The 12,808-nt window shown below is 39.5% G+C and overlaps 6 protein-coding genes across 6 annotated transcripts; 3 read left to right on the top strand and 3 right to left on the bottom strand.

Annotated features, from left to right (window-relative positions):
- Positions 1-194: 194 nt before the first annotated feature.
- PICMEDRAFT_59442 (hypothetical protein) lies at positions 195-4,796 on the top strand (the record flags this gene model as incomplete). The annotated part of the gene is made up of 2 exons (XM_019163366.1): positions 195-269; positions 345-4,796. The coding sequence occupies 2 exons, from the start codon at positions 195-197 to the stop codon at positions 4,794-4,796; spliced, it is 4,527 nt and encodes a 1,508-aa protein (XP_019016929.1).
- Positions 4,797-4,862: 66 nt separating this feature from the next.
- On the bottom strand, positions 4,863-7,194 carry PICMEDRAFT_145783 (hypothetical protein). Its single transcript, XM_019160445.1, has one exon. The coding sequence runs from the start codon at positions 6,707-6,709 to the stop codon at positions 4,928-4,930; it is 1,782 nt and encodes a 593-aa protein (XP_019016928.1). The 5' UTR covers positions 6,710-7,194; the 3' UTR covers positions 4,863-4,927.
- On the top strand, positions 6,987-8,305 carry PICMEDRAFT_17083 (hypothetical protein). The gene has a single exon (XM_019161457.1). It carries the CDS (start codon positions 7,226-7,228, stop codon positions 8,165-8,167), a length of 942 nt encoding a protein of 313 aa, XP_019016927.1. The 5' UTR covers positions 6,987-7,225; the 3' UTR covers positions 8,168-8,305.
- Positions 8,306-8,414: 109 nt separating this feature from the next.
- PICMEDRAFT_73310 (hypothetical protein) lies at positions 8,415-9,389 on the top strand (the record flags this gene model as incomplete). The annotated part of the gene is made up of 1 exon (XM_019164444.1): positions 8,415-9,389. The coding sequence occupies one exon, from the start codon at positions 8,415-8,417 to the stop codon at positions 9,387-9,389; it is 975 nt and encodes a 324-aa protein (XP_019016926.1).
- A 197-nt stretch (positions 9,390-9,586) lies between these two features.
- PICMEDRAFT_64176 (hypothetical protein) lies at positions 9,587-11,063 on the bottom strand (the record flags this gene model as incomplete). Its single annotated transcript, XM_019163477.1, has 2 exons — positions 9,634-11,063; positions 9,587-9,601 (listed from the first exon to the last, which is right to left on the bottom strand). Exons 1-2 carry the CDS (start codon positions 11,011-11,013, stop codon positions 9,587-9,589), a joined length of 1,395 nt encoding a protein of 464 aa, XP_019016925.1. The 5' UTR covers positions 11,014-11,063.
- Positions 11,064-11,202: 139 nt separating this feature from the next.
- Positions 11,203-12,665, bottom strand: PICMEDRAFT_17080 (hypothetical protein). The gene is made up of 2 exons (XM_019161456.1): positions 12,534-12,665; positions 11,203-12,444 (listed from the first exon to the last, which is right to left on the bottom strand). The coding sequence occupies exons 1-2, from the start codon at positions 12,537-12,539 to the stop codon at positions 11,323-11,325; spliced, it is 1,128 nt and encodes a 375-aa protein (XP_019016924.1). The 5' UTR covers positions 12,540-12,665; the 3' UTR covers positions 11,203-11,322.
- Between the last annotated feature and the right edge of the window lie 143 nt (positions 12,666-12,808).

Below are 12,808 nucleotides of genomic sequence, written 5' to 3'. Positions count from 1 at the left end.
CCGAGCAGCACCCGGAATAATCCTGTTGGTTGTTCAAACTTTTAATCCTCGGTCCTCCGTCCCCCCCCTCCACTCTTCTGTTGACAGTTTTCTGTGCTTTATATAGCAGGCGTTATCCTTTTTCTCGTCAGTGCCTGTGTATACCGATTTGAGCACACAGTTGGCTTTTGTTGACAGCAGGCAAACACACAGCGATGTCGGACAGCAGCAACGTTGCCTCTCCCGCAGAGAAGGAGTCGAACTCCGATAGAAGCAGTCTCGTCTACGAGGTGGACAGCTTCCACCCGGGTGCAAGCCACGAGAAGCAGCAGCACGGTGTGCCGGCGCCGCAAGCAGGGTCGCAGGAGCACCACCAGATCCGGGACGACTTCTCAGATGAGGTGGACTACATCCACCGGGCGCTCACCAGAGGGCAGTCTGAAGAGCACCCAGAGACAGACGTGTTAAGACGGTTGTCGACGTTGTCGCAGACGCTCTCGCACATGAACGCGGAAGACATGAAGACGTTCAAGATCGACCCGAACGACTTCGACTTGCAGGCCATTCTCCAGTTCATGGCGCACAGAAACGAGGAGCAGGGCATCAAGGTGAAGACCGCCGAGATCATCTTCAAAAACATGTCCGTCACGGGTAAAAACACGTCCGCCTCCATCGTCAAGGACGTTGGCGACATCTTCTTCCCCGTGTACTCGTACTTCAGGGACAGAAAGGAGAAGCAGAGCAGCTCTTTCGACTTCGGGAAGCTTCCAAAGACGAGAAAAATCGTCAAAGACGTCACCGGGTTCGCCTCTCCGGGTACCATGACCTTGGTCTTGGGCAGACCCGGCGCAGGTTGCTCCTCCTTCCTTAAGGTGCTCTGTGGCGAAACCAAGACTTACCTCGGCTACGAGGGTGACGTCCACTACGGGGGTATCGAGTCAAAGGACATGTTCAAGGAGCACAAAAACCAGTTGATCTACAACCCGGAGTTGGACGTCCACTTCCCCTACTTGACTGTTGAACAGACAATGCAGTTTGCAATCGGTTGCAAAACTCCTTCCATCAGAATTAACGACGTCTCCAGAAATGAGTACATCAACACCATCAAGGATTTGTACCTCACCTTGTTTGGCTTGAAGCACGTCGAAAAAACTTTGGTCGGTAACGATTTCGTCAGAGGTGTTTCCGGAGGACAGAGAAAGAGAGTCTCGATTGCCGAAGCCATGGTCACAAAGGGTACCGTTTACTGCTTTGACAACGCAACCAGAGGTTTGGACGCATCCACCGCCTTGGAATTCACAGAGGCCTTAAGAACCTCAACAAATATCACCAAAACCACTTCTCTTGTTACCATCTACCAGGCTTCGGAAAATATCTATCAATTGTTCGACTATGTCACCGTCCTTTACTTGGGTCGTCAAATCTACTTCGGTAAGATCCAAAATGCGACGGATTTCTTTTACCGTATGGGTTACCAGAAGCCAACCAGACAAACCACCCCTGAATTCTTGACTGCTATCACCGATCCTTTGGCTAGAACATTAAGACCTGGATTCCACAAGTCCAGCGTTCCTTCAAATGCCGATGAATTCGAAGAATACTGGCGTAACTCTCCAGAGTTTGCTGAGCTCGAAAAAATTATTGACGAAAAGTTGAAGGCCTCAAATCCTGAAAAAACAGAAGAGACCTTCAAAGAGGTTTTGAATGTCGAAAAGCAGAAGTGGACGTCAAAGAAATCGCCATACACGGTCAACTTTTTACAACAGTTGAAACTTTGCTGCAAGAGAAGAGTACACAACTTGATCAACAACAAAAGTTACACCATCACCTTGGTAGCAGCTGCTGTTATTCAATCGTTAATCATTGGTTCCCTTTACTATAACACAACAAGGGAAACTATAGGGTCTTTTTCAAGAGGTGGTATTCTTTTCTTCTCGTGTCTTTACTTCTGTATCATGTGCTTGGCCGAAACTGCAGACTTGTTCATGGATAAGCCAATTTTGAACAAGCAGTATGCTTATACAATGTATCAACCGTCGTCAGAACTTCTTGCCAAACAGTTGGTCGCTTTTCCTGTCCGTTGTACTGCGATCGTTTGTTTCTCCCTTATCATCTACTTCTTATCAAATTTGAAAAGAGAAGCTGGTGCGTTTTTCTCCTACTTTTTGTTCGTCAATTTAGTTGTTCAAGCTGTCAATTCGTTGTTCACATTGTTGGCTTCATTCATGCCAGACTTGTCTGCAGCTAATGGTATTAATGGTATCTGTATGATGGCTATGATTGTTTACTCATCTTATATGATCCAAAGACCTTCAATGTATTGGTGGTTCAAATGGTTTTCATATTGTAATCCAGTTTTATTTGCTTTCGAGTCCATGATTTTGATGGAATTCAGAGGTTCCAAAATGGAATGTTCTCCTATTCAATTGCTTCCTCGTGGGGACTTTTATGCTAATATCGATCCACTGAAAAATCAAGTTTGTGCTTTTACTGGAGGTGCCCTCTCAAAACAAGAGTATGGTGGTCAGAATTATGTCGATGGTATGATTTACTTGAAATTGGCCTTCCAATATACTTGGAATCACATGTGGAGAAACTTCGGTATAATGTTCTGTTTTATAGTTGGTTATTTGGTTGTCAACATGATCCTTGTGGAAGTTTATAACCCAATTGTTGCCTCTTCAGATAAGCTATTGTTTATTCATGGTGCTTCTATTCCCACCTCTCTCTTGGAAGCTATTGGAGCTGGTGAAGAAGATCCTGAGAAGACTGTTGGTGTTGATGCAAAGTCAGAAGGTAAAGTAACTGATGATATTATTGAATCTCAACATTCAGCCGCTACTATTGAAGGCCAAAAGCTAGGCTCTGACGATATTTTCATGTGGCAAAATGTCGACTACGTTGTTCCATACGACGGGGCTGATAGGAAATTGTTGGATAACGTTCAAGGTTATGTTTTGCCTGGTACTTTGACTGCTTTGATGGGTGAATCTGGTGCTGGTAAAACCACGTTGTTGAATGTCTTGTCTAGACGTGTTGATGTCGGAGTTGTTAGTGGTGATATGTTAATCAATGGTAAAGGAATTGATTCTTCCTTTGAGAGAAGAACAGGTTATGTTCAGCAGCAGGATTTACATATTGCAGAATTAACTGTTAGAGAGTCATTGATTTTCAGTGCTAGATTAAGAAGACCTAGTAGTGTTCCCGATGATGAAAAGATTGGATACGTTGATGAAGTTATCAGAATTTTGAACATGGAGGAGTATGTTGATTCCTTAGTTGGTCGTACTGGTTATGGTTTGAACGTTGAACAAAGAAAGAAACTATCTATTGCTACAGAATTGGTTGCTAAGCCATCTTTGCTTTTATTTTTGGATGAGCCTACATCAGGTTTGGATTCTCAATCATCCTGGGCTATTGTCCAAGTGTTGAAGGAATTGGCAAAGGCTGGACAAGCTATTTTATGTACCATTCACCAGCCATCTGCCACTCTCTTTGAAGAATTTGATAAATTATTGCTTTTGAGAAGAGGTGGACAGACAGTCTACTTTGGAGACATTGGTGAAAATTCAAGTACGATGCTAAATTATTTCCAAAGTCAAGGTGGTAGAACCTGTTCAGAAACTGAGAACCCGGCAGAATACATTTTGGAAGTAATTGGTGCCGGTGCCACTGGTGATAACATTGAAGATTGGAACCAAAAATGGCTTGCTTCCAAACAGTGTAGTGAATTGACCAAGGAAGTTGGTGAGCTTATTGAAAGAACTTCCAAACTACCTGCAAGTGACAACAGTGAGTTAACGGCCAGATATGCTGCTTCAACCTATATCCAGTTCAAAGAAGTCTACAAAAGAACGTTTATGCAATTTTACCGTAGTTTGGACTACGTTTTGGCTAAATTCATGTTGTTTGTTTTCGGTGGTTTGTTGGCCGGTTTCTCTTTCTGGAATGTCAAACATACTATTGTTGGTATGCAAAATGTCATGTTTGCTTGCTTTCTTGCCGTCGTTGTTTCTTCTCCCTTAATTAATCAAATTCAAGAAAAAGCAATTGCAGCTCGTGAACTATATGAAGTTAGAGAGTCTAAATCGAACACGTTTCACTGGTCATTATTGATGTTGTCTCAATTCTTGAGTGAAATTCCATATGGTATATTCTTTTCAACCATCTACTTCATCTGCTGGTATTTCCCAATTCAACTTGACAATCAACCTTCGGTTTGTGGTTTATGGTGGTTCACTTATTGTGTGTTCTTCCAATTATACTATATTTCCTTGGGACTTGCGATTGTTTATGTTTCTCCGGACTTACCTTCCGCTAACGTTCTTACCGGTTTGGCGTTGAATTTTATTATTTCTTTCTGTGGTGTGGTTCAAAGTCCAAAGTTGATGCCTGGTTTTTGGAAATTTATGTGGAGGCTTTCCCCATTCACATACTTTATGGACAATTTCCTTTCCATTTTATTGCATCACCGTCCTGTCGTTTGTGCTGAAGCTGAATATAATTATTTGGACCCTCCAAATGGCTCAACTTGTGGCGAATACTTGGAGAATTACTTTGCAGATAACTCAGGCTATGTTCGCAATCCTAACGATACAAGCTCTTGTGCTGTCTGTCAATATTCAGTTGGTGATGAATATTTGAGTACCATTGGTATGTCATTTCACCACAGATGGAGAAACATTGGGTTCTACTGTGTTTATATCGGATTCAACGTCTGGGTGATGTGTTTCATGTACTACGTCCTTCGTGTTAAGAGTTGGAATCCTATGAGTCCATTCTTGAGCTTGCAAAAAAGATTCAAGAAAAAAAATTGATTTAAACAGAATATTTAAGATACCTTAATAATTTACATACACATTTTATATACAATTCGTTTTCAACTTATTCTTAACAACATTTTATCACAACTCACAACTCAAAAAAAAAATTCTCTAGCTTTGAACATTCAATCACTCCCTACCTCGTCATTGAGTTGGACAAGTTGATCAGCCACCGCTGCTCTAGTTGGGTCAGTATCTGCAACATTGGCGCTATCATCATAGATTTTTAAACTTTGACGAAATATTTCCTTCAGTTCAAAGAGAGGTTCTCTTTGATCAAGGACAAAATTATTCAAATAATTGACGTCATACCTAGAATCTTTGAATACGTTGTGTAGCTGTGAATTAAAACGGGTGGAAGAATTGACCAGCTCTAAAATTATTGGCAACGATCTGAAGCTACATTCACTGAGTAATTGCACTGCAAATTTATTTACAAGGGGTATATTTTGCTTTTTCATTAATCCCAATAGACTGAGTCTTTGATCATCACGCTTTAAAGAAACTAAGAGTTTGCCAACAGTTAAAGGGCTTGGTTTGAATTTGTATCTCAACCATGTAAAAGGTTTATCTGGCATTTCGTTATGAAGATCAAAAAATGTTTTGTTTAAAATGTCCACTTTGAAAAGTTCAGTTCTTTGAAACTTTTGGGTTGAAAAAGTCCAGTTTAAGGTTGATACATCTTCAAAAATAGCCAGGGTTTCTGACAAAAGTTGCAAGGCTTCATTTGATTTGTCAAAGTAAATATATTTCTCTAATATGATATCCATCAGCCAAGGATCAACATGAAAATATTTTAACTTCATTAGCTCCAAAGCATTATTGAACTCGTCATATGTTTGAAGATGTCGAAGAAATATTTCCGAAGTTGATCTTGTGATTCCAGTTTCGTTTGCCATCATTTTCATTATTTCTTCTACTTTCTCCGGGAAATGAGTGAGCATAATATTCCACATAGCTGGGCAAAATTTAAGCTTTTTCTTTGAACTGAGTTTTAGATCCAGCACTTTGTGATACTTCTCTTCCTGCGAAAGATTTTGTTCCTTCCATGAATTCAATAAAAGTGAAAAGTATTTAGTTTCCTCGAATGGTGTGAGGTTAATTCCATTTCCGTTTTGTCGAATGTCTTCATAAACTTCCACTACTCGTGGAACTAAAGCCCTGTGGTCGCCAGAAATCTTCAAACGTAATATCAAGCTCATAAGTCTCTCAAACTCTTCACGCTTGAGGTACAATGGTCGGGGTTCGGGTAGGTCAAAATACAAGTCTAGTAATTTGGAAGTGTTTTTTGCGCCCAAATGAACCAAGAACTGTTGATGTAAATAGAATGGGGGAGTCAGTCGTTTGACTTTTAATCTCTTGTACATTATAAATGTATTTGCCGATAGATCGCTTAGCTTTCGTACAGCTACATCAATCTTTATTTGCTGCTCTTGTATGTTGGCCGCAACATTTGGATCATGAAATCTAGCTTGTAATTCTCGCATATGTGATTTGGTAAGGGATAAAAATGTATCGGTATATAGTGCCAGCACTCGTGAGTAACATCGCTGAAAACTTCTATATGGAATGTTACAATCAGATTGTTTGATATCTTCTTCTATTCTATAACTCGAAGGTTTCTGCAGTCGTTCATACCATGACGGCAACGAATTTATATCAATCTGATTCTCACTTGACTCTGAATCATTGTGAGTCGGACTTGAAAGAAAAATTCGGCCCATAGAAGGCACATGTTTCCTTTCAGGATTGATTGTATTTGCAGCATGGGCCGAATGGTATTCTATATCAGATTTATCTTGATCTATCACTGTGAAACTTAATTTTGGAAGTTGAGAATGATGTCGGTAAAAAGCTCCAGTAATTTTTTTTCCTCTGAAAGACCTGATGGACATTATTTTCATCATTGCAAAGACATAGTCTAGGCTCCAGATTCAACGTTTCCTTAAACCAGTCTCTTAGTAGCTAGTTTTGTTAGCTGGTCTCCCAAACATCAACAACTCGAAAGGGAAATGAAAAGACCATGATACCCATTCAGATGACTGCACACATCAAGGAAAGTGCGCCTTCAAATTATGGAGACTCCCTCTTTTCAAATACTTCTCATTGTGAAACGATATTGAATGTTAAGGGGTGGGTCTCGGTTGAGTTAAGGTATGTATTATAGCGATGTAATCTTAGTAGATGTTAGTAAAAGCCACTCCTTCTACGTAATGTATCCGTAATCACTGAGTTTTCATCTGTACGATGCCAGATAAATAATGGGACATGCTTCACCTTTGCGCCCTCGTCGTTCGAAGATTTATTTATACCTTCTCCCTTGCACCTTATAGTGTTTTATTCCTCTAAACACAATTAGGTTTTTAACGGTATAACTCAAGGGGATTTCAACAGCTAAAGAATATCCAAAGCATAGGTTGACAATGGCTAGTGCATCGAGCGTGACAGTGAAGTTAAACACCGGGGCGGAAATCCCACTTTTGGGTTTCGGTACAGTTTCGGAGGACAATGTCGAAAATTTCAAGGAAGCTTTGACGGCAGCTCTAGTAGATGCAAAGTACAAGCACATTGACACTGCATGGTGGTACAACACTGAACCATATATCGGTGAGATTTTGGAAAGCTTGGATAAGTCCGGTAAAATAAAAAAAGAAGACATCTTTATTACTACCAAGGTGTGGCCCTGCTTTTGGAATGACCCTGAGAACTCAATCGAAATATCCTTGAAAAACTTGAAGTTGGACAAGGTTGATTTACTATTACAGCATTGGCCTGTTTGCTTTCAGAAGGTTGAAGACTCTAATGGTAGAGTTGGGTTACCTAAAGATGCTGCAGGCAATATTCTCTATGACAAGAATGGAGACTACTTGGTAACTTACAAAAAGTTGCTCAAGTTGAAAGACGAGGGAAAGGCAAAAGCTGTCGGCGTCTCTAACTTCACAATCGAGATGCTTGAGCGTGTTATCAAGGAGACAAACGTAGTTCCTGCTTGCAACCAAGTTGAGATGCACCCACACTTACCCCAATTGGATCTTTATAATTACTGTACCGAAAAGGGCATTGTTTTGGAAGCATATTCACCATTTGGCTCCTCTGGTGCTCCCAACCTAAAGATTCCACTAGTGAAAGAGCTAGCTTCCAAATATGACGTTACCCCGGCTGACATTATTGTGAACTACTCAATTGCCAAAAAGATCGTTATTCTTCCACGTTCTTCAAATGCTGAAAGAGTTAAAAAGGGTTACAAATTGATCAATTTGGAAAAATCAGAGGTTGATGCGTTGGACCAGTTTGGTGTCACCCATCCTCAAAGATTTGTTAACGATCCTTGGGGTAAGGGCCTTGGTTTTGAACACTGGGGTTAATTTCTGTCTAATTATGTATACAGTCCTTTTTTACAATTTTTTGATTTACATCCAGAAAGGATGTCTGTTTTTGATATGTGTATTCGAATTATTTTTGTGACAAACACACTTTTCGACATTGTTGAAACAATACTGTCACTCAAAAAACATTGCTAAATTGTTTTATGAATGTTGCAGCAAGGAGCGGAAATAAAATGAACAAATCAATCTTTATTTAGTACTTCACTATACATTGTTTCCGAGACGCATGAACTTATCATCAGATCCATTTCAAGTGTTAATGAAAGGAGGTGTCGGTTTTAGTTCAGTTGCATTTCTTCCGGGAGGAGTCCAAATACCATTGATTGGGCTAGGTACCGCTTTCAAGGCTGGAGGTCGCCCAGAAGAATTTAAGCGTGCTTTAAAGGCAGCCTTGTTAGATGCTGATTACAGACACATAGACGCCGCATGGTATTACAAGACGGAAAGCATGATAGGAGAGGTATTAGATGATCTTTTTCTAAAAAAGAAATTAGATCGAAGAAATCTCTTCATTACTTCCAAAGTTTGGCCCTGCTTTTGGAATGATCCTGAGATTTCACTTAATCATTCTTTGCATGACCTTAGGATCGACTATTTGGATTTATACATTCAGCACTGGCCAGCGTGTTTTGCAAAGGTAGACGATGAATTTGGAAGGGTAGCAGTTCCCACGGATTCTCGCAAAAACGCAGTCATCGACCCTAGTGGGGATTATTTAGTGACCTACCGAAAACTGCTTGATATTAAAAATTCAACGGGTAAGATAAAAGCCGTTGGAGTGTCAAACTATTCCATTCCAATGCTCCAAAGATTAATGGATGAAACGGGGACAATACCTGCCGTAAACCAAGTTGAACTACATCCGTATCTCCCTCAATTGGAACTCGCAGAATTTTGTAAGTCCAATGGCATCATAGTGGAAGCATACTCACCCCTAGGTTCGCTAGGTGCACCTATCTTGAAAATACCCTTAATCAAAGAGATGGCTGCGTCTTATAACGTGATGCCAGTCGATATAATCATAAACTATTTATTGAAAAGAGAAATTGTTTGTCTACCAAGGTCGTCGAATGCGGAAAGAATCAAAAAAGGCTTTACTTTTATAGATCTGAAAGATGCAGATGTTGAGAAAATTAACAACCTTGGAGCTAAAAGCCCGAAACGTTACATTGATAAAATATGGGCTTATTGGAATGACTGAAAATATTTTATCTGACATATTTCCTTATTCCTCCTTTCCAAATCTCAAATTGTGCCTTCCTTGTTTCACCAGCTGGAATGAGCGGGCCAAATACACATCTAAGCGATCTAAATGACTCAAAATTATGATTTTTGAGATACTTATTGTTGGCTATTGTTTTAACTATTTGTTTTTGGTCAACCCTTTGAGTTGAAGTTTCAAGTGGAACAGAGCTATTTTGTACTGAGTTAGAAGATTCACTAACAAAAGAGTCTTCAAGGTTGCTGGTGTCAATTCCTAGTTCCACACTGAACTCGTCGATTAGTTTTTCATCAAATATAGGCACATACTCTTTACTCAACACTATTCTCATATCAATGTAGTCCAGTAAAGCCAATCCAAGAGCGGGTCGCGTGCCTATTCCACTGACTTTGACCTTATAATTACTATCAAAAAGTCTCTTTTGTTCAGACTTCAGAATATTTTGAAGATCGTTTTTCATTGTACTCTGGCTTTTGCTGTCGTAGTGAGAATCCGAGCTGTAACTATCACCTTCTCTCTGTGATAAATTAGAATGGCCACAAGTTTGAATATCATTTAAGTAATCTAGCCTTTCAAAACTTTTGCCTGCTTCATCAATCACTCCTTCTCTCCTCATCAACTGCCGATACATAATACCGATATCATCCCAGCCATTCATCCATCCTAGCTGGTACTCTGTATTGAGTTTCCAAAGTACATCATTATCACCCGAGTATAAACCTCTCACTGGCTTATCTGTGACTTGATTAGCCACCATGATTGATATGTTGTAATGTTTTGCCAAACCTTTCAAATAGGTGCAAAGCGATTGTACATAACTTCTCTGTTCGGACCATGTTAACTGAGCTCGCATATGATGAGTTAAGGAATCTATAATAAGTAGCTTTATGGATGGGTCTCTTTCTAGCATTACTGGCAGCTGGTACCTCAGAATATGATCCTGCTCTTCTAAATTAGTCATAACGTTTGATGTTGTGAGAACATTATCCAATTTGGGAAAGAACATTTGGTTTTCGAAAGAAATACCATTAGTTTCCAGTAATTCAGTAAAACTGTCAATAATTTGCTTCAATCTTTGAGTTGCTAGAGGTGACTCAGTAGGAATGTACATTGTTTTGACGCCAACATGGCTCGTGCTTTCCGTTGAAAATATAGAAGGACCTAGTCCACCAAATTCCAAAGGTAATTGGATAGTTACACTCAAAGTTAGTAAGAAATTGGTTTTTCCGCTTGCAGACTTCCCAGATAGTTCAATCAAGTAGCCAGTGGGTATTCCTCCATTCAAAATATTATCTATAGATTCATCTCCAACCGAAAATAGATTCGGTTCAGCCGCAGGAGGTTGGTCATTTTTCTGAGTCAAAAATGGTATTGGTTTATGAAGTGATTTCACTACTCGATCACAAGTTTCGGCTTCAAATTTGTCAATAAATGCAGATATCTCACTTTCGGTTCGGTTGAGCTTCCTCGCAACAGTTGAGATTGAGGATAACAGTAACTCGGGAGTTGTTATCTGATTACTTCGAAAAGTATTCAACAAACTTTCGCAGTACGGTTTGTTAAGTATGAATGAGCTATCTGCACAGTATTTCGTTAGATCCATAGCTGTTTAATAAACAGCCTTTTTTCATCAGTGAAATGGATGGAATTATTTTCAGAATAATTAATAATTTACGTGTTTTGGTGAAACGATTACTGTTTCGAGATTTTCATTTTCTAGTATTTGACTTTTGCACTGAGCAATACACAACGAGAATTTCTAAGCAACAAATTTCAGAGATGATCTCTTATTGCTGAATTAAGTTATATTGTATTATAAATATTAGAATCTATATCCACTGTATCCAGTGAACTGTAAACGTAAACTTCTCGAGAAATTCCCAAACCGAGGAATCATACAAATCTTACAAAATCATACAAATCCTTCGTCATCCTGGTTTTCATTCGCCATGTCATCATCCGACATTGCATAATCGTTTTCATCATCAAAATCAAACTCTTCAGGGCCATTTTTACCTTGCACCAGGACGTTGGCACCGTCCTCGACATTATTTACATCATCCTCTTCAAAAACGTCTTCATATATTGGGCCATAGTCGTTATTGTAGCGCAAGTCGTACTCACTATCGTCTTCACCCAGCTGCATTCCTCCCTCATCAAGAGTTCCCATTTTGCTATTTCTCCGCCTCAGTGTGGTTGTACTATCAGCAGTTTCGTTTAATACTGTTGCAAGAAAATACAGGAACGCAACTCTTTTCTTTTTCTTGTTAAAAATAAAATTCATGTTGCACCAAATAACGCCCAAGTCATCTGTAAAAGATTGTTGGGGATCAAACTGGAAGCAAACGCATTGATCTAAGTCAATGTGTGTATTTATTGTTTGCCATACCCAATCTAAACCCGTAGATTTTCCTGCGGATATTAGGAATGAATTGACCTTAGCCACCAAATCTGAAGTCGAATTAAGTAATGTAAAGTGGTTGGGTTGAACTGTTGAGAAATCGTGATCAGGAAACGTCGCATTCAAAGCTCCAATTAGATATCCAAATAGTTTTCTTGATGAAGATTGATTTAAAGGACCAAATGGAGAGTCCATTACTGAATTAATCATTTCTGGTTCTGGTGATGGGGAATTGAAGGAGTGAGCTCTTTTAAACCTCTTCTCTTCCAATGCAGATACTGGTTTTGTGTAAGAATAAGAAAACGACCTGTTTTTAAGTTGCATGAATTGAGAATTTAAAGAGTCCATAGACTTGTTGGAATTGTTGGAGTGTACTGAAACGTTTGAGTTTTGGCGAGTTTGTTTGAGTGTTGGTCGTTCTTCAATGTTGTTGGAGTTAGATCGAGATTCAAGCCCCGTATCAACGGAGGTGTCTTCTTCTGAATTGTAGAGCTTGCCCAAAACTTTATAGAGTTTTCTATCTGCTCCCACCGGTTTGGTCGTAAACAAATCGCACGTTCCCTGTATGTGCATATCGGTGGTATTAAAAGTCAACGCCTGGTTGACCAAGTCAATGTCAAACTCATCAATATACTTGATTGTAAAATTTATTAGGGGTGTTAGTGTCGACTTTCTCAGAACTACAAATGGGAGCTAATCCAAGTTTTTAGAATAGTGCATACCTTCATTATGGGGTATAAATTGGCTGGTTTTGCTTGTATTTGAGTGTGTGTTAAAGTTAATATATCGTTAGCCGCCTAAGTATATTTTTTTTAGTTTTATATATGGCTTTATGATATTACCATTTTTTTTTTGAATTTGAAAGTAACTGAAACGATTCCGGAGTAGCTTATCCGATGATCCTCAACACGAAATTATCGAGGCATGTGTTAACCCCACTGCAGCCATGTGAACAAAATTAGGAAAATCTTCGTGGGAGGCCGCGATAAAGAAAGGA

Source organism: Pichia membranifaciens (assembly GCF_001661235.1).
Source record: "Pichia membranifaciens NRRL Y-2026 unplaced genomic scaffold PICMEscaffold_4, whole genome shotgun sequence".
In the NCBI taxonomy this organism is placed as follows: domain Eukaryota; kingdom Fungi; phylum Ascomycota; class Pichiomycetes; order Pichiales; family Pichiaceae; genus Pichia; species Pichia membranifaciens.
This window is presented reverse-complemented; position numbering and strand designations above follow the sequence as displayed.

Excerpts from the sequence above, each read along its gene's own strand:
- PICMEDRAFT_145783 (XM_019160445.1), bottom strand. The coding sequence starts at position 6,709 with ATGATGAAAATAATGTCCATCAGGTCTTTCAGAGGAAAAAAAATTACT.
- PICMEDRAFT_17083 (XM_019161457.1), top strand. The coding sequence starts at position 7,226 with ATGGCTAGTGCATCGAGCGTGACAGTGAAGTTAAACACCGGGGCGGAA.